This window comes from Mus pahari, chromosome 1 (genome assembly GCF_900095145.1).
Source record: "Mus pahari chromosome 1, PAHARI_EIJ_v1.1, whole genome shotgun sequence".
NCBI classification, from domain to species: domain Eukaryota; kingdom Metazoa; phylum Chordata; class Mammalia; order Rodentia; family Muridae; genus Mus; species Mus pahari.
The window spans coordinates 150,012,876-150,034,161 of NC_034590.1; the positions used below are offsets into that span (position 1 = coordinate 150,012,876).

The 21,286-nt window shown below is 42.9% G+C and overlaps 1 protein-coding gene across 4 annotated transcripts in view; it reads left to right on the plus strand.

Moving 5' to 3' along the window:
• The window catches only part of Plce1 (phospholipase C epsilon 1), a 300,309-nt gene that overhangs the window by 147,763 nt on the left and 131,260 nt on the right, over positions 1 to 21,286 (plus strand). For all 4 annotated transcript variants that reach the window (XM_021196340.2, XM_021196332.2, XM_029538628.1 and 1 more), the window contains one exon: positions 19,742 to 20,058. In XM_021196340.2, coding sequence (XP_021051999.1) covers positions 19,742 to 20,058 — 317 coding nt within the window. The remainder of the gene's footprint in view (positions 1 to 19,741; positions 20,059 to 21,286) is intronic.

The following is a 21,286-nucleotide window of genomic DNA, read 5'->3' on the forward strand; positions in this document are numbered from 1 at the left end:
AGGGGAGAAGAGAAGAAGAGAAGAGAAGAGAAGAGAAGAGAAGAGAAGAGAAGAGAAGAGAAGAGAAGAGAAGAGAAGAGAAGAGAAGAGAAGAGAAGAAAGATGGGGAATGAGGGAGGGAGTGCTTTTAAAATGTAGAGTACCAGGAGCTGGAAAGATGGCTCAGGGGTTGAGAGCACTCACTTCTCTTCCAGAGGTCCCAGTTTTGATTCCCAGCATCCATATGGTGGTATCTTACCACAGCAACAGGAAACTAGACTAAAACACTTCCAGCCCATGCTCACTGATGGCTTTGAGTTCATCAGTTTTATTTGGACCAGCTCTAACTGCATCAGGGAAGCAAATTTATTCAAATCTAGGGCCTGTGTGTTTTGCTTTGACAGCTGCTGTATTTTCAAAACTGGAAAACTTTTTATTAACAAGTAGTGTTCTAACTCTTCTGGCACCCCAGTGCCATTATCCCCGCTTGTCCTGGCCAGCAGGTACTAACTCATGTATAAAACACATCACCCTCCTTTCCACACCTGCCCAGCCCTGCAGACACCCACATTTGTGAGTCTTACATTAGATCCTGGTTGTTTCTTGTGCTGGGGAGTGCTTCAGTTCACGGATTCAGGAAACTAGACCAGGAGCTGGGGCAAAGAGGAGACAAAGCATAAACATGGGAAGGTTGTCCTGACACAGGTTTGCACATACAGAAGTGTGAGATTGTGAGGGGATAATGTGTACAGAGCCTGGGAGACAAAGAGGAAGTGGCCCAGTGTCGCAGCGAGAGAGAAGAGCCATTTGACTGACTGATGTGGCTACACAGCAGAGACTGAGGCAAAAGCTTGGTCCTAACACCTTAGAGAGCCCAAGCAACCTTTTGCACGTTGGATTTTAGGAAAGTCCTACCAGCAGTGAGTGGCCTGTGACCCAGAGCCTGAGAAGCAACCCCTGTGAGGAGAAGCATTGCCATTGCAATCCTGATTATTCCTGCGTTAGGATTGGGTATGCTTAGAAGGAAGATGTAAGAGTCAGTGTGAGCCCTCTTAGTTTGAGTTGGTGTGGAGCAGTGGTTGCAGAAAAAGGATTAGTTTAGAAAATTCAGCATCACTGGGGAAAAAATAAAATGCAATGAAAAATACAGTTGGTTTAAGAATGGGGCATTTTTACTACAACATGGCACTCTGGTGAAGAACAGCTGCGTGCTTCTAGCGTATCTGCCTCAGCGAAGCATCTGGGAGCAAGGCCTCCTTGGGACTGACATAAAGCATAGATCTTGCCCAAATGTGGAAAACCCTTAGGGATGCTAAAACCATTAGGGATCTGTAACCCTGACTTGAACCAAGCAGAATAAACAAACCCCTGCCCAAATTGGAACTCGCTGGATGCCTTGCAGAGCTATCCAAGGAGAAAGGCTGGAGCCTCCAGGGTCTTTGAGTGGGTTAACATCTTGTTTCAGCCTATCCGCCTGAGTCTGATGAGAATGTGTGTTTCACTCCTTTGAAATATTGTAACATCCTAGTTGCCAACCCATGGATACTTGGAACTCTGAACCAATTTTATATATATATATATACACACACACACACACACACACACACACACACACACACACACACACACACANACACACACACACACACACACACACACACACACACACACACACACACACACATACATACATATATACTTTTTTTCTCTTCCTGAAAGTGGAGTGTTAAAACCAGATTAGACCTAGTGGATTTGTGATACAAATTCCAAGGTTGGAAAGGCTCCAGAGAGCATTCACATTTTCCATGGAGGGAGTTTTGGTACAATCCCAACCTCTATTTCTATTTTCAAGACACTCTGTCACTTTTCCCAGCTTTATAGGTTAGTTTTCTATATGCACAGTGGAGAGAAACTTTATGTATAGTTTTTTAGAATCTGTTCACCCCATTTTTAAAAAAGAGAAGAGAAAACTAGACAGGTAGTTTGGAGAGTTGTTTCATCGATAAGTAGTCACTTTCATGCCCGCTGTGAGCTATAGACTATGTTAAGCACTGTTTGAGAACCTTAGAGGGAGCTGGTAAAAATTAAAATAATGTCCTGATGTTTGCAACCTATCATAAGGTAGAGATGAGACATTTAGATAGGAAAAAAGGCACAGAGCAGCTTCAAACAGAGCCCTCAGTGGTTACAGCCCCGGGGCTCACAGGAGCATGGTTTGAATTATTCTAGAGCTACATTCAGCCCTCATTTAACCCTGATTTACCTGCAGGAGATGGGTGCTATATAGTACAGTTACGGGAAACACCTGCATATATCTGCTCAGACCCTTTTTGGCTAAGGATGAAACAGAAGAGAAAGACACTCTCACTCTTCTCAACTCCTCGAACTGGTAATTTAGTTGACAGAGAAAAATGACTGCATGAACAAGTGACTATATTGTTGTGTGATGACACCAAGCAAAGATTAGTGCCCCGGCCCGCGGGACACTTTATTCCATGGTCCTTGAGGGGGATCACAAACCTGGAGAGAAATGGGAATAAAGAAAGAGACGGAGACCATGCATGTTTGTCATAGTCTCTTTTACTAAGGGGAGATGCTCAGGTTAAATACAATTTGGAGAGGGGTGATCAAAGGTATACAGTGAGAGAAATAATTGGGAAGGGTTATTTGCAAGTCTAATACATTTAGTGATTCATCTAGGGTCCTTGGTGCCACTGCCCTGGGACATAGGGCGGCTTATCTAGGAATCCTATCTCAGAGTCCGGATCCTCCTAACAGTTCAAGGTGACAGCTCTGGGCAGCTCTGGAATGTGAGAAGACTCCCTCAGTCCTTGATGTCTGATTAGGTTTTGCTGGTTCCCAGGAGTGGGCTTGCAGAGAGAGAGAGAGGGAAAGGCTCTTGACAAAGAACTATGTGGCTCCTAGCCGCATACTGTGAAAACACCTGTGCTGCGGGATGCCCTGGGTGTAAAACACCTGGGCTGCGGGATGCCCTGGGCTGCGGGATGCCCGAGATGTAAGATCCCTGGGCTTTCTCAACCTGGTCTCTGACAGATTAGTAGTTAAGAATATAGGGTTTAGGGTGAAAGAAAGGGTAATAAAATACAGATGACATGAATGTAGAGGAGGGCCTTTTACGGGAAGAGGAAGAGGACCAATAAGAGAGAGCAGAGGGCAGAAGTCAGTGGAGGAGGGGAATTAATTAGAACAAAGTATAATGGTATATATACATGATGTATATGTGCCATGTATAGTATGTATTTACATAGTTACATATTAACTATATATTATATAATTATATGTTAATGTTCTTAAGTACAATGATCATATATAAATATGTGAAATGTCATAATGAGAGTTTTTACTTTGCTAACTTTAAAAACAATTTAAAATTTTAAAACAAATACTTTTGTAAGCTTTTTTTTTAAGTGAGATATGATGAGACTTCCAAATACACTCATAGAGTGATCTGGAAAGGTCACATAACTCCTCTCTTCCTGCATTTCATCGTCTTAAGCAGTAAAATGGACAATGTGTATGCTCATCTTAGAAAGTACCATGGGGTAGAATAAATAAAGAAGATAAAGTTATAAAGAAGATGGAGCAAAGAAGACAATCAGAAATAGCACGAGGAAAGCGTTAGTGGGAGGATGAGTCTCAGGAAGGGGGATAGCAGGGAAGGAACATGGAGGGCCTGGGGGGAGGTCTCTGGAACAGAGGTTGGGTACTAGGTCATGGCAAACCTCATGACAGGGATTTAAGACGGCCACCCTTCCTGGATCTTACCTTTAGAGTTCGTTTCTCCCATCCATAGCCAGACCTTCCACAATTCCAAGGGGTATCAGCCATGGTCAGCACTTTCCCTGCCCTAGGTCTCTACATCTTCCCAGAGAACTGAGGTGGGCCATGTCTGTGTGATCCCTTCTCCTGCTCTGGCTCAGCCCTGAGGACCTTGGTAATTTTAAGGGAGAAATTCCATTTCCTACCAAACGAAAGAACACGTGGAAGGAGGGGAGAATGGGAAGAAGTGATAGGAGAAGACAAGTGGAGGGGAACAAGGAAAGGGGAGACCATGACTCGTAGACTCACTGAAGCAGGTATGTTCCAGAAAGCTCAGATACCAGAGGCCACCTTATCAAAACTCAACTCACAGACCCAGCCTTGCAAGTGGAGCTCATTTGTCAAACTTCAGCTCTTCTCCTCCCTGCTTCAGACCATACATACAGCCTTGGAGAGAATCTGCCTATGTGGCTGCCATGGCACCTTTAAAACATCTACTTTAAAACATTCCAAATTCCCTGTGCTGATAAAGCATTTGGAGTTACTCTTTAATGCTCAGGGACTATAGTCAACAACTACGAAACACATTCCAAGTTCTAGTGGATTATTATCCAATAGAGGAAGCAGGGCTGTGAGATGGGTCCCTTCAGGGGAAAAGATCACAGTAACTACATTGTATTGATCAGCTGTCAGAAAATGTATAAGAATCTGACTGTGTGGCTGCCTTGACTGCCAGGTCCCTTCTGGAACCTGCTAACTTACCCCATGGAGGGCTCTGGGTCTTTGATCCCTATGTCTGTGTCAATTCTTTTCTACCTTGAGGACTAATAGTGAGCCCAGAAGGTGACATCATCAGTTTGTTGTGGCAACGTTACCCACTTCACTTGACTCAGCTTTTGAACTTTTGATCTAAGCTAATCAAGAGCACAGACTCTTAAACCCAAATCAAACAATATACCTACGATTTATTGACTGGGGCACCATCTGCCATTCACTGTTCTCAGTGCCTTACGAACACCAAGCATCCTGTAACTGGAAATGCAGCCCCAGAGCCAGCAAGTCTCTGCCTTCAACTGAGGCATCAAGAGACAGGAGATGCCTTTTAGCTGTTTGAAATAGAAGCTCTCAATGATGACATTGACTCGTTTATGCCACTTCATTGCACATCTGTAATCTCTCCCTTGCCTGTGGCACTAATCTCTCAGTCTCAGTTTCATGATCTACTTTAAAACATTCCAAATTCCCTGTGCTGATAAAGCATTTGGAGTTACTCTTTAATGCCCAGGGTCTATAGTCAACAACTACGAAACACACTCCAAGTTCTAGTGGATTGTTATCCAATAGAGGAAGCGGGGCTGTGAGATGGGTCCCTTCAGGGGAAAAGATCACAGTAACTACATTGTATTGATCAGCTGTCAGAAAATGTATAATCTCCTGGTGTCTTTTATGTTTATATCTGTAAGTATACCTTTGAGCCCTGTTACTCAAAGTTATTCTCTTCTTGCCTCAAACTGGCTTGTTCCAGCTCACAATCTGAAGTCTCATAGTTAGGCTTAGCAGGTGCTAATCAATTTTTTATACAACAAAACTTTATGTTCTCTCTCTCTCTCTCTCTCTCTCTCTCTCTCTCTCTCTCTCTCTCTCTCAAAGGGAAATCCTCATGAAAGAAGTATGTACCCAGCGAGTAACTTACACTTCAGTGGAATGAGGGAGTCACATGGCTAGTGTGTATTAATGAGCTACTTCATCCTTTTCCAACTCTCATGTGCTTACACAAGTGAATATTAACATGTGCCCAGTCTAGGGTCACCTGTCTGGAGTTCACACGGAAGCATGCAACCCTTCCATTATTAGCCTGGTCGCTGTGCTATTTCAGTTATGTTCTATGTAATTCTCAGAACAACCTAGTGATGTGACTGAAACAAAAAATTTCACACTTTAAGTTGGTGTCCCTAAAACACTGTGAAAAGAGCCTGAAAAGAGGAAAGAGACCTGACATCATTGAGCCCTGTTTCTCCAAGTTATTCTCTTCTTGCTCCAAACTGGCTTGTTCCAGTTCACAATCTGAAGGCCTGTGGTTAGGCTTACTAGGTTCCCCTATTTTAGATGACTGTGTGTGGTATTTCTCGATCTCAGCGGCACTATTTGAAAGTGTGGCCCTGTTGGAGTAGGTGTGGCCCTGTTGGAGTAGGTGTGTCACTGTGGGTGTGGACTATCAGACCCACTTCTTAGGTGCCTGGAAGTCAGTCTTCTCTTAGAGACCAGCAGGTGAAGATGTAGATCTCTCAGCTTCTGCACCATGCCTGCCTGGATGCTGCTATGTTCCCGCCTTGTTGATACTGGACAGAACTGTACCTGTAAGCCAGCCCCAATTAAATGTTGTCCTTATAAGAGTTGCCTTGNTCCTGGTGTCTGTTCACAGCAGTAAAACCCTAACTAAGACAGAAGTTGCTACTGGGGACGGGGATATTGCTGTGATAGGCCCGACCATGCTTTTATTTGAAAGAATGTGGATTTTGGGACTTTGGATTTGGAAAGCAGTGGAATTCTTTAAATGAGACTTAATGGGCTATCCTAGTAAGACTATGGAAGACAATTACTGAGAGTGATTTGAATTGTGCAGACCTTGCCAAGAGATTTCAGTGAAGGAGAATTTCAGTACGTAGCCTAGAGACTGTTTCTGTGGTATTTTGGTGAAGACTGTGACTGCTTTTTGACTTTATCTCAACAGTCTTCCGGACGCTAAGGTGAAGAGACGCAGATTAATTGCATTGACAAAGAAGTATTGAAACTACCATCATAGACTTTGTTCTCTGGTTAAGTCTCATCAAGAGCATTTTAAGCAAGTGTAGCAAGCTGAGAAAGGAAAAATATATGGTTCAAGTATTAAAAGGGTATTAGAAAGTAAAATGGAGCTGAATCCTGTGTTCTAGGAGATAACAAATTAAGGGAGTGGAACTTTGGGGCAAGATCTTTCCCAGCTCAGTTTAGATCCAGGCATGGTGGGACACACCTTTATTCTCAGGACGTAAACCTAAGCAGATCTCTGAGTTCAAGGCCAGCCTGAGACAGAGTTAATTGTAGGTGAAGAAAAGCTTAAATCCAGGAACAGTGGTACACATCTTTAATCCTAGGAGATAGGCATGTAGGTCTCTGAGTTTGAGGTCAATCTACAGAGCAAGATCCAGGACAGCCAAGCTTAGCCAGTGAAGAAGTCAGAAAACAGAAAGCTAGTGATAATGTAATAGAACAAGGGGCCATGTTCTAGCTCCTGAAAGTAGCAGAACTCAGCTTTGGCTTTGGAGTGAAAAATAGAAGGGACTACTGGGGCAATTGATGCTGGTTAGCTGGAGCTAAGAAATTAGTGGTGATTAAGAGACCAGCATCACTGAGGTGAAATCATCTGGGAAGTGTTTTCTGAGAGCACAAAGAAGCTATGTTCCAGAGATAGCCAAGGTTGTACCTTGTGCTGCAGCTGTACTTGGTAATGTGTGAAAGTCACCCAGGTGGTACTGGTTTTGAAGGCATGAAGAAGTCTTGAAGAACAACTGAGGCTTGGCAGTATGAGAGTCCCTGGAAAGCTATTGGTGAAGGTGCAGCTTCAGTTGTCGCTGATGGTCCGGGGCTGAAGGAGTCATGCAAAGGAGTTGAGGCTTGGCACAATGAAGAGAGTCTATGAGAGGCTATTGGTGAAGCCTAGTTGTCATGGAAGACCCCATTGTATTTGAGATGCCAGTACCATTGGATGGTCAAGAACAGCAGCACTAGTGGATCAATCTGAGCTCAGAGTGCTACAGGCGGCCGAGTTGGAGAAGTGATATCAACCCTTTGGAAGAGTCCAGAAGGTCATTTATGCATCTCAGATATTGAAACAAGAAGCTGTAATGTTGAAATTGCCTTGGAGACACCAAGATGTTCAAGATGCCATAGCTGTGGGCTATCTGCTGAGGAAAGCTGCTAACAGGGAGTGGAACCAGCCCAGGAGAAAGAAGTTTGTTGCATCAACAAAGATGAAAAAGGAGTTGGAGATCTGAAGACCACTTTGACATCAGAAATGGAGACGCAGAGTTTAGAGTTTGACCAGCTGGTTTCCTGTCTTGCTTTGGGGATTACAGTTAAGTGACTGAACAAATCTCAGAAGAGATTTGAGCTTTGGACCTTTAACATTGTTGAGACTGCTATAGACTATGGGGACTTTTAAAGTTGAATGAAATGTATTTTTCATTATGTTACGTTTAAGTATGGTTCCCATAGTCTCATATGTTTGAACAAGCCTATGGGGGCCAGGGAGTGAAATGTTATGGTTTGCATATGCTTAGCCCAGGAAGTGGCACTATTTGGAGGTGTGGCCTTGTTAGAGTAGGTGTGCTCCTGTTGGAGTAGGTGTGTCACTGTGGGTGGGTGTGCTTTAAGACCTCATCCTTGGTGCCTGGAAGCCAATCTTCTCTTAAAGACTAGCAGCCTTCAGATGAAGATGTAGACTGATCCACTCCTCCTGCACCATGCCTACCGGAATGCTGCCAAGTTCCTGTCTTGATGATCCTGGACTCTGAACTGAACTCTGAATCTGTAAGCCAGCCCCAATTAAATGTTGTTCTTATAAGGATTGCCTTGGTCATGGTGTCTGTTCACAGCAGTAAAATTCAAAGACAGCCTTGGAGAGAGTAAGCTGGCGGAGAAGACTCGCTGATATAAGTGCCATGACTGCCATGTCACTTCCAGAACCTTTCCGTTGAACCCAGGGAGGTCTCCAGGTCTTTGAACTCTTGGGCTGTGTCTATTCCACCCTAGACAGACACACGCAAGATACGTTGGTAGATGTGAAGAGCTCAAGAATGTTGACATGTACCATTCTCCTGGTGATGTTTTATACTCCAAGCTAGGATCCACAAGAAGTTTCCAGATAAACATTTCTACCCAAAGAGCTTGATGCTAGGGCTAAAGAACTTGGAAATGGACAAACAGGATTTGAACTTGGGTCCATGCCGTCTTAGAGTCTATACCCATGAGCACTCTTTACTTGACATGGAGCCTTAGGAGGATTCCGGTAGAAGGAGGCATTTGTAGCAATCAGAGGTGCCAGGACTCTTGGGCTTTCAGCCCTGGCTTGCACAGTGAGCAGTGGCTGCTGGCCAGCAGGGACTCACAGACACCAGATGCTGGCAACCCAGACTGTCCACATCCAGCTGGAGAAGCCAACACTGTTCTTGTGCGTTCTGCTTGAGCCCCAGAGAACAAAGCCAACAGCTGTCTTTTCAGGTCCAATGGCTGTTTTATACCAAATCAGAAAAAAACCTGACCCCAGGAAGGAAGTGTGAGGTCTCTCCCAGACTTGTATAAATGGTGTTGTTTTTTTTACACAGTCCACTGGGCTGGTCTCCAATCCTCCTGCCTGGCGTTGCCATCAGAGACATCATCTCACAGGACCAAATGGCCTACACTTTGATCTAGTGAATTTATAATATTCCCCTTATTCTTTTGTAGCATAGACCAATCAGCAGCTGATATAAACACACACAGGTGGAAGATAGGGGAAAGCCAAGGCCGTGGAAGGGAAAGGACCAGCCCTTGAGACTAGAGGTTGATGGATAGTCACAAACATGGCCCAGGACCTAAAAGAAGAAATAAGAAATGCCTCCGGGCCTTGGAGTCTGAGAAAATAAAGCTGTTGGACTTATTTTGTAAATGAAATCTAGATGGAATTTGATTGCCTTAACTCTGAGAGGCTAGAATGTCCAGATTTGGTCACAGTAAGATGTTTAAAATCAGAGTTGTATATTTGTAAGCCACTTGCTTAGCTGTGATGGTTACAACCTATGGTGAGCCTTCTTGGGAAAAGACTGTGATGAAGGAAGGACTAAGGACTACAAACTCAGGATGGTGGCCCAGAATTTAGTAGTATGGCTGTGGAGTAAATAAGAAGTCACAGTAATGTAGTGATCTGAGCCAGAACTCAAGCAAAGCACATGGTGTTAAGCATGAAGTTGTAGAGCCCAAGCTTCCTCCATGCAACAACCTTATGATGATCTAAGTGCATCCAGCTTGAGGTTCCCAAGTGTATTATTGTCCACTTTCTTTTTTCACTTTTTTTTATAGCCATTCTTTTTCTATTATAGTGGAGTTTGGCTTTGTCAGTAAAAAGCTTTTGTTTAAATCATCTAGCATAATCATGAACACACTGGCTGCATAATTTAAATATAAAATAGTTTCTGCCTATGACTAGCACATTTATATTATCTAGGATGAATTCACATAGTATATATATTCACCCTCTAGTCGCTTTGTTATCATTTCTGTTCCAAAGGAGGAATGAATAATCTTGACTTTGCAGATAAGTTAAATTCTGGTGCCCAAATCAGGAGAAATGGTTAGGAGCACAGCCTTTGGAGCCACCAACATCTAGCTTAGAATTAGGTTCTTCTTCTCACCACCTATGGCTATTTGGACAAGTAGCTGGTACTCTCTGACTTTGCTCAGCTATAAGATGGAATGTTACCCTCCCTAGGTAAGATTAAGATGCCTTAATTTTTGCAAATAATAAGCATCGCTGTGCTTAGCTGAGTGAGAGGCTTTCAAATGTCAGTAAGAGATATGTTATCAGTGCCATTCTTTCAGCCTTCTGGGGGGAAGTGAAGTCTCTAGGTCCATATACATTTTTCTCCTTAAGTGACATTGACTTATTTCTGCAATGGTCTGTTTGTTCTAAGTCAGAAACAATAATTATAGTTTACCTTTTATTCTGTAGAGCGATTTTAACTGATACTCACTATCACCAGTTTAAAATACTAGTATGATCACAATGATGATAAAGAGGAGGGGTTTTTTTTGCATTAATATAAAGATGTGTGTATTCCTTTTTCAAAATTGACTGTTTTCAAAATATCAGATTGTTTGTGACTTGAAGACATGGTTACTGTTACATCTCATTTGATCCTCTTTTCTTGTCTAACACCAAGGCTAAGTTAGAACCAAAATTTCAAATAGACAATAAAGGTCCTTCTCTGATCAAAATTAAACACACAGCATTGTCAGATCAAAGCAAGTGCAAACTTGGGCATGAAATCCAATCCATTTAGTATGCTTATCAGTAAAATAATAGACAAAGCTACATTCTTTCAATTGCCACAGAGGAAGCAACTGACAAACTCTAACATCCTTTCCGTGTGTGTGTGTGTGTGTGTGTGTGTGTGTGTGTGTGTGTGTGTGTGTGTGTGTGTGTATGTGTGTATATATATATATGTACATACATGGAAACATCTTCAATTTAGTACATCTATGTGAACTGCTCTGGGAAATGCCCCAGCAGAGATTCCCACTCTAACGTTGTGCTGGAGGTTTCCATACAGGGCAGCTACATGAGACTGTGAGGTAGAAGGAATCCAGACTGGGAAAGAGAAGTGAATCTACTATGTTCAGAGATGGCGTGATTCCATGTTTAGATAGAATGACGCAGTCCACCAAAGCAGTACTAGAATAGGCAAGTTCTCAGTCTACATAGGCATTTTTTTCCTCTTTCACTATAATAAACCCAAGCAGATTGCTTGTTATAGGGTTTTGAAAAATATATGTTATAATCTACAAACAGCATGGACTGTTAAAGAGTCTTAAGAATAAAGATAAGATTAGGTTTAGAGTTAAAGAAATGCATAATGTATGGGAATTTTTATGTTAGAAAAAATTGTGTTTTCATATCCTAATTTTATAAATAGTCTCTCTCTGTTTCTGTCTCTGTCTGTCTCTCTGTCTGTCTCTGTCTCTGTCTCTCTCTCTCTCTCCCTGTGTGTGTGTGGGGGGGGGAGAGAGAGAGAGAGAAAAGCCACAGCAAAAATATTGGGGGAGAGCTGGAAAGATGGCTCAGTGGTTAAGAGCATTGGCTGTTCTTCCAGAGGTCCTGAGTTCAATTCCCAGTCACCACATGTTGGCTCACAACCATCTATCTGTAGTGAAATCTGCTGCCCTCTTCTGGTATGTCTGAAGATAGCTACAGTGTACTCATATACATAAAATTAGTAAATCTTTAAAAAAATGTATTAGTACAAATTTTACTGAGTGAAATATTGGTCATTTTAATTCTGTTCCTATTTTTCTTTATATTTTCTGTAGTCATGCATTATTTCGTGAGAAAGCGGGGTCAACAGAATGTTTCCTAGATGGGAATATTGTCCAGTAGTTTTTTTCCTGAGGGTTTTCAGTCTAGTAGATAGTTTCATCTAACTATGTTTTAACTTTCATCCTAGAGATTATATTTATTTATTTATTTATTATCTTTTTCATGTGCATTGGTATTTTTGCCTACATGTATGTCTATGTGAGGGTGTCAGATCCCCCGGAGCTGGAGTTACAGATGGTGGGGGGGAACCGAACTTGAGTCCAGTACTCCCAACCACTAAGCTATCTCTCCAGCCCCTAGAGATCATTTTAGGTTATGATTTGGAAGTAACAATGTTTCACTCACTTTATGAATTCATCTTTGTCAGGGGAGGCTGCAAACAAGCCAGACACCTGCATTGTTAGATCGATTTTGTTACTCTAAAACCAATAACTAGAAGTAATGGGGAAAACTCACACCAATTTACTAACCTTCTCTAAGCCTGTCACTTCCCTACAGAAGTAATTTCTAGCTCTGCCTGAGAGTTGGTGTTTTTAAGCCAATTTTAACTTTTTTCTAAAAAGAAATCAATGTCCTCTCTGTGTCTCATTTTATATAATTGGAAGTGCACCATTAGATACGTGCAACCAAGAACCTGAAATTTAGCTTTTTAAAATAAAGTAACTGTTTATGAAATTCACTCAGTTTTTCAGAGTTAAAGATAGAGTCTATACAAGAAGTTTTTCCTGTTTTCTTCCATAAGTCAACTAACTACTTTTCAAAAGGAAAATTTAGTCATTCGTTTAGTGTATGAGTGTTTTGCCAGTCCATATTCTCTGCACCCTGTGTGTGCCTAGTACCCGGGAAGGTCAGAGGAAAGTACTGGATCCCAGGCACTGAAGTTACAGACTGTTGTAAGCTGCCATGTGGGGGCTGGGAACTGAACGTAAGTCCTCAGAAAGAGCAACACATGTTCTTAACTGCTGCACCATCTCTCCATCCCCACATTCCAATATTTATTGGAAAAAAATATGAACACCCCAAAAACTTAGCCTGTTTTTTGATTGTGAGAATATTGGAGTTTTGCTCTATGGATAAATTTTCCAGAAACATTTTAATGTGTTTTTTTTAAAATACTGTTATTTGTACATTATTTAAAAACAAAAAAAAAACAAACAAACAAACAAGCAAACCCAGACTAAGCAGAAAAGAACTCTATGTCCTGAACAGATATGGAAACCTAAGCCTACCATTACAAACCTCTCTACCCCTCAGTGACACCGTATATATTGTTTTATGTTTTCTTTTTTTTTTTTCATGTAAACTCATGAAAAACTTTCCCTTTCAGTACAGATTAATTTACCTCAGTCTATGTTTTTGCAAGAATATCTGTTAGATAAAATACTAGAATTAAAATGGCTAAGGAGACAGGCCTACAATCTTGACTTGTCTTGACTTGTCTTTCAAGCCATGCGTAGCTCCCTGCTATTGACAGAGTGGGAATGATAGTTTCAGAAGCAAAGTCATAAACAGGGTCTCCTGGGATTTCTTCTTATGGCCTTTAGAGTTGTAGTTGGAGATTAGAGAGAGAGTGTGCCTTCTAACTTCATACTCTATAAGGAGAAATCTAACTCTCCAACCCCACTTCTTACTCGGGAGGGAGGGAGAGAGAGAGAGAGAGAGAGAGAGAGAGAGAGAGAGAGAGAGAGAGAGAGAGATCCACTTCATAGAAAATCCAGAGACTGTATCTCCTCTGCAAAAGATCCCTCAAATGCTTGGTGTGAAATGGGCATATTTCCAGAGTCAGAACAAGGTTAAAATTCTAACCCCATCTCTTTTGAGCAATGTTATCTCTAAGAAAATGGCTTCATATTTCCTGTTCCATAGTCTATGGAATGGAGATTACCACACCCAGTACATGTTTTCTGTGAGAATAAAGGCTGTTATGTAATGCTAGTAATAGTAATATTTGGAAAGGGAGCGTTAGAATGAGTAGCTAGCATTTGAGGTGCGTTCCCTGCGAGCCCCGTGACAGGCAGAGAAATGAACCTTAAAGAGGTGAAAATGAAAACTTGGTCCAGCTTGACTTTGTCAGGCTGAATTAAACGTTGAGAGTCTGATGTCAGGCAGTTGGTTGCCAGCATATTTAAAAACAGTACAGTCTGGAGGAAAGTGTCCTGGTGTACTACAATCCCTGGTGCACAAAGAGGCATAATAACATTGAAACTCAACTTAAAACACATGTCACTTCTCTGATCCTGGTCCTGGGAGCTTGGGGTAGCCCCTGTCTAAACAGATAAAGGATCACTTAGACTATTAGCTACCTCTGGTCCTGCTGGCCCTACAGATAACACAGATCCCAAGGCTATAAATCACCTCCACTTCTCAGCTTTCTGGGTGGAAAAAGAGGTTTTGCATCCCTTCTTTTGAAAGGGCAATCTGCATGCTTAGCATTCCTGGTTTCCCTGGTGATCTGCGGGTGCAAGGACCTTCATGCTCCCAGCATGGCCAAGCCAAGAGTATCCTGAGTGGCTATGCTTTAATCACTATTATAGAAAGTGTTACTGTCTTGGTTAGCACACACTCCCTAACACTACACCTTCCCGACCCACGTTTATCTGAATTTTGTTTGAATAATTGTTTTGCCTGCATATCTGTGTGTGTGCCATGTGTGTGCTTGGTGCTCAAGGAGGTCAGGGTGGCGCAGTAGAACCCACTGGAGTTAGGTTCCATCGTGAGCTGGCACATGAGTACCTGGGAACTGAACTCAGATCCTCTAGAAGAGCAACAGGTCCTCTTAACGACTGAGCCATCTCTCTAGAACCAAAAGGCTCTTTTCTTAACTGCAGGATTTCTCAAACCCTTTAATAATGCCCACAGGGAATATGATGTGCTATCACCAGCAGCCCCTCAACCTCGCTGTCTGTCTCCACATCCTTTCCAGAGGGATCAGTGTCTCTTCAGAGGGTCGCATTACCCTCCGTTGTCTACAGTGGGTCAGCCAGGGCCTTCAGATTTTCGGGAGTTTATGGTTTCAAGAACTTCTCCTGGGCTTCTAGGAATCTGTGTGGAGAAGGCAGGGGAGAGCGGCTGTGCCTGCTCAGGTGACAGTAGTTTGTCCCGCACGGCTGATGCCTATTTTAAGAGATAGGGTTTCACTGTAGAAAACAAGGTGGCACCAGAATATGGGTGTGCTCAGGAAGAAACAAGTACGCATTTAGATTCCTGGGTCGCATCATCTATCTAAGTAGCTACTTGCCTTCGGGGATGAGAAGTCCAGGCCAAGCCTTTCTTTTGTGAGATGTTACTCTGAAAAGCTTTAGCATCCTCAGAGAGCACTTTTCTCTCTCCTTCCTCTCTGGTGTTCACCAACAAGACTTTGTCTGCTAGGACCATTCCCCGGGGCAATCTACAAGCATCTGAATCAGGCAGAAAGACCCAGGGGATGATCTGCTACATTTATGAGTGTTTCCCATGAGTTACTCTCCGTCTAGTACATTTTGAAAATCTCCAAGCCTATATGGGTTGCATGACAGAAAACAGTAACTTGTTTAGCACAAAATCTCGCCCCAAGTACCTCAAGCTGAGGTTCAAGAACACCAGCCACTTCCACTTCGCAGAGTGCTTGTTATTTCTTAATGAAAGAGAATGAGTTTCTTTTTTCCTTCTATGCTTCACATGGTCACCACAGTTCCAGAGTAATGCCATCATACTGGGAGGAAACCATTGCTCGTGTGACAGGTAGATACCGCTGCTCCTACTCTGTATAAGGTTGGAGCTACGTGGTTGTGCGAAAGGCCCAAGACTCTAGCTTATCAGCAGTCAGCTCTGGAATTAGCAAACGGGTGAGTTAGAACCTGAGGATTCTGGCTTCTGGCTGAGCACTCTGCCTCCCTACACTGAGGAACTATCGTGTGCGCGCTCTGTGATTAGAGGCCAGCCTTCAAGTTGAACAGTACCTCTCAATGATGTCAAAATCTGTCTGTTCATTTTATTAAGTGTCTACCGTGTTCTAGTCTAATTCTAAGCACTCTGATTTAGTAAACAAGAGAAGATCACTGCTCATTCAGAACATCCTTTCTTAGAATCTAAAAAAACAATTTAATACTAAAAATTTTTTTAAAAAATGAGTAAAATGTCTTTACCTTTGTTTTAACCCAGTATTCCTGTACATTATTAATCTATAAGTTATGCTTTGTATAAATCCTGTATCACATACTTTAGACAGTTCTGACTTAAAACACAGGGAATTCTGTGAACTCACAAAGGGCCCACCTGAGTGTCTGCAGGCTACAGCATGACAACTGAAGAGACACTTCAGACTGAGGGAGAGAAGCCTACTTTCTGGGCCACACTCTCACCTTTAAGGTCGCGAAAGAGGTCATTTTATTTGATCACTCCAAGTAATGCGACAAACAAATTGCTTCACACTAACCAAAATCTCTTGTAATGCATCTATAAACTGGGATGTCAAGGTGACAGCGTGCTGAATAGTGAGGAAATGAGATCTGAAGGCAAATAGATCCTGTCCAGATGACAGCTCTGACTTACTGCTAGTGTCACCTTATATGAGCTACAGCTCTTGGGAGTCAAATCTGGAGGATAATATCGAATCTCCTGGGAGAGGGCGAGATGGCTCAGCAGGTAAAGGTGTGTGCCATCAAACCTGGTGACCTGAGTTCAACCCCTGGGACTCACATGGCAGAAGGAGAGAACTGACTTCTGCACGTTGCCCTGTGACCTCCATGTGTGTGGTATAGCACACTCATGCCCACGTACATTTAAAATAAATATAAATGCATAAATTTTGAATACTGAGTCTCCTGAATTTCCACAGAAAGTACTTAGCATTGGAAGCTTTTACTTCAGCAGAGAATTGCAATTTGAAGTTGCTTTGTCTCCTGGTGGCCGTGTCTGGACTGTGATAGTCTCAATATTCAGCTGTAGGGTGAGCATTACAGAAGACTGTGTGGCTAAGCCTGAAAGTGAGGAAGATAATTTTAGGTGAGTTTTGGTTTTTGAGCAAAAGACCTGTAGTTCAGCTGGCCTTGAACTCTGTATCCTCCTGTTTCCATCTCTCCAGCCCCAACCCAAAACCAGGATTATGAGTAGAGTAGAGGAGTAGAGTAATGAGTTGCCACACATAGGTGGGGAAGGTAGTTTTATTCATCAGAAACTTTCTAGGAAGGTTTTTGCAAGAGACAACGTACCCTCCCTGTGGATGCACAGGTGAGAGAGGAAGATCAGGAGTGGTGAGCTTCAGGTCTCTAACGCAGCATCAGTCTGTGTAGAGGGAGGCTGCGCTGATAGGCTGATGAGATAGGAGAGGGTAGCATGTGAGGAGGAAGGCTGTGAACAGGAGGGTCCAGCAAGGACGAGAGAAGGAAGAATGCAGTACCTGCTCAAAGCATGGGAGCTGGAGTTAGCAAATTGAGTCCCAAGGTTACCTTGTGAATATATAAAATCCCCACGTAATCCTGCCTTTAGAAAACTTGTGGAAAAGCCCAAATATGTTTCAAGCCTTGCAGCCTTGATCTGTTTTCTTTGGACATGATGTCACAAGGCCATTAGATTTATTATAGTTACTCTGATTATGTTTCTTTTTTTCTTTTTTTAAAAAACTGTCTTACTCTCATCTCAATTATTCCTACTTATCCTTAGATCCATCATTGAGACAGTGATTTGTATCTCAGGATATATTGTTGTTTCAAATATATTATCTTTGTTATTTATATATTTTGTTTCATCATCTCGTCTATTATGCATTACACAAGTTGTTACTACAGAAGATTTACTGTTATTTCCTCTGTAGAGCACTTTATTTTGAAACCATGTTTTCAAGTTAGATGCTTCTGAGAAAAAGGTCCTGTATGTGACTAATTCCACTGTACATAAAGTATCGGTACCAAAAACTGTCCCTGGCATCTAGCTTTAGTGTGATTCAATTTCCAGTAAGCACAGCTATTTTATAAACTATTCAAAGAATTGGACTTTGGGGCCACAGTGGCTAGATTCTGAGATACATGTTAGACTTTTAAAAATATAAGGTTAGAGGAACCAAGTGGTAGTCCCCAATTTCTGCTACAGTAGGTTTTTGGTGGTTTAGTCCAGGAGACAGATAGTATAAAATGAATCCCTCAGTCACCTATCTGACTTTCAGTATTAAACAGATGTGTTCGTGTGGCTATGGTAGAATTTATAGGGAAACCAAAACAGAAATTGTTACCAGGAGTAAATATAGAACCATCTAGCTTTGAATCAGTGGAAGGCAAAGACAGTGGAACCTTAAAGATTTTTCTTCATATATTTTTTTGAGATAAGGTCTCACCACTCACTGTTAAGCCCTGGCTGTCCTGAAATTCACTGTCTCATCTAAACTGAACTCATAATCTCCCTGTCTCACCTTCTCTAGTCCTGGAATTACAGATGCTCTCCTCCACACTGAGTGATTCCGTGGTAGAGCCATTTGTGGTGATACACCCAAAGATCTCTGCAAGAGAGAGTGAAAGAGTTGAAATCTGAAAGCTATGAAATTCCTTCTAGAACTGGTAGCTGCCCAGCACTTCCAGCTTGGCAGAGGTGGGAGTCTAGTAGTGTGGTGTTATCAGGAAGACAGATGGGCCTTATCTTGACTACTTAGACCTTTAATAACAGGAGGCAGATATGATTCTGGTTGCATAGCATATGATCTCTACTGCAGCAGTATGAGAATATAAAGATGTCCAGGAGGTCTGCTACGAGAAAAGACATGCACAGGATGAAGATCGCGGGTAGTTTGGATCTCATAGTAGTGTTTCCAGAAGAGGTTCCAAGAATGCTAGTTGTACAGAATGATCAACTAGATATTAGATAAAGTGTGGGTGATGCTAGCCTAAAATAATGCAAATGGGCTCTTTACTGAAAACCCTTCAGAGCCTATAGTAATGTAGCCGTGTGCCTGAAGTATCTCCAGGAAGAGATTGTGTAACATGAATGTTTTAACCTTTCCCAAATTTGTTGAACCACAAAGCTGGAGGTTTTCCCAGGGATGGGGATATAGCTCAGCTGATAGAGTACTTGAGCATACACAAGGTCCTGCGTTTGGGTTCCAGTACTACCTAAACACTTGTAATTCTAGTACTCAAAAGAAGCAGAAGTTCAGGATCATCCTCAGGAAAATAGCAAATGGCTCAGTTTAAAAAAAATGGAGGGGGGGAATGAATGAATGAATGAATGAATGAATGAATTTGGGCAAATAGCTAAGCTAAGAGCTAGAGTAGGAAGGTAGGAAAGTAGAGAGAAGTGTGTATCAGGTCTATTAAGGAAACTGTGTGAACCTATACATCCCTGCTGTCAGTTCTTCCTGTTGCACTCACCACCTCCTGTCCTGCATTCCTCTGCCACTTTCTTGTTACCAGTAGTAACATGAAAAATAGTTAACCCTCAGTGAAATAGAAGTCTTTGCAGGTGTGGGGAACCATAGAATATACCATGATGTTTTGAAACTATGTTACAGAGGGTCTACGCATTTATAACCAATGTGCACATCCAGGTGCAGTGTTGTCCTGTCCTCAAACTCACCTAGCTGTGCACACACCCAACCTTATTTATCTTAACTCTGATGACTAACCAAGGAAGATAAAGAAGTAGATGATCTATAAAATTTTATAGTGAGCTTGTTGTGTAGTGATGTGTTAAATTAATGATGCTTCTGAGAGAAGATACGTCCCTGCCTCAACCTCCCAGGGATGTGGGAGAACAGATGTGAGGAAGGTCTCTATGTGTGCAAATATGATAGTTTTAGGGCTGCTCACTAAGCTGAGAAATCTGTAAGGTTTTGACTGGCTTTCCAGTAAATATCTGTTGTCAGGGATCTCAGTCTTGGTATAACCATATATTTTGTTTTTTTTCCAGAACGCCAACCAGGCACCTCTATGGCCAATTCTAATCCTGTTCCTTCAAGTTCAGCTGGAATCAGCAAGGAGCTGATTGATCTCCAGCCCCTCATTCAGTTCCCGGAGGAAGTGGCCAGCATCTTAACAGAGCAGGAGCAGAACATTTACCGCAGGGTGCTGCCCATGGACTACCTCTGTTTCTTAACCCGGGACTTGAGTTCACCTGAATGCCAGAGATCACTGCCCCGTCTCAAAGCATCCATCTCAGAATCCATCCTCACGTCTCAAAGTGGAGAACGCAATGCCCTTGAAGACCTTGTGATGAGATTTAACGAGGTAAGGGACCACTTGGATGTTTCTTATTTGAGCCAACATGTATTAGTCTTAAGTGTTATTTATTAGTCTTAAGTGTTATTTCTTGTCTGGGATTGTTTGCCTTTGATATCTCTCCTACCTGTCTTTGCCTCTTCTGTGATGGTCAATTTCCTTTCCAGGCCCCCGAGATTGCCACCACACTGCTTTCTTCCTCCTCCTCACTCCACCCTAATTGCCTGCAAGTCTGACGGAGTCTACAAATATTTCAATTCCTAGCCTCCCCTTTCCAACAGTGTTTTTAAGACCTGTGTCTTGATTGTGAGCTTTGACGGCATAACACCGGGCCACATCTATCTACAATCTCCCTTCTGACCATCAGCACTTCTCAGAAATGTAAAAGGCCAACATGCCTGGAGCTTCTCATGGAAGCACGGAGGTAGTTCTTAGGGAGGTATGAATCATTCGACTCCTCTCTCTGTATCCCTAACACCTTCAAGCCCAGAAAATCACCTTAAAGCTCTGAGAAATGCCACAAGCCAGGTCTAAAGAGCACAGTGAGCATAGAGTTTGGAAACACTGAAGTTGGGGGTGGGAAACCAATGGCTGCCGTTTCTATGGCTGTGGGGCACTGAGCGTGCAGAAATAAAGGGGTAGGCGCCTCACATCCTGCCAGAGCTTGGACCCCACGGAACTGCCCAGGACGGGCATCGGGCCTCACAGGCCACACAACCTCTGCTCCAGGGGGTGAGGAAGGCACCGTTTCAGCTCTGACTCACCACATACCACTGGGGTATCAAGGAAAGAGCCGGTNTTGGGGGTCCCTGGGCCTCACAGTGGCTTGGGACAACTGGTTCTCACTCTTGAACATTCCAGATCGCTGTATGACGTGGAAGAGCTGAGAACGGGACCCTTGGGCGGACTCTGGCCCAGGGTCGGAAGGGGAAGGTAGGGGGGGAGCTCTAACAGGTTACTGCAGGGAAGAGGGAGTCTGGCTAGCTCAGGCTGCTAGCTCTGCAGGCCACTGTGACTCGAGGGCAGGAAGGCCTCCCCCAGTGGAAGGTTAGATGAGTGGCTCATTAGAGGGAAACCTGCTCTATTGCTCTAAAACAGCTGATCTTGATGAGCAGAGACAGTCCGTGGTTTTAGAATTTTATTGTAGAAAAAGAAAGAGAGAGAAAAAGAAAGAGGGGGTGGGATAAAGAAGTAGAGGCTGGGGGCTGGTGAGATGGCTCAGTGGGTAAGAGCACCC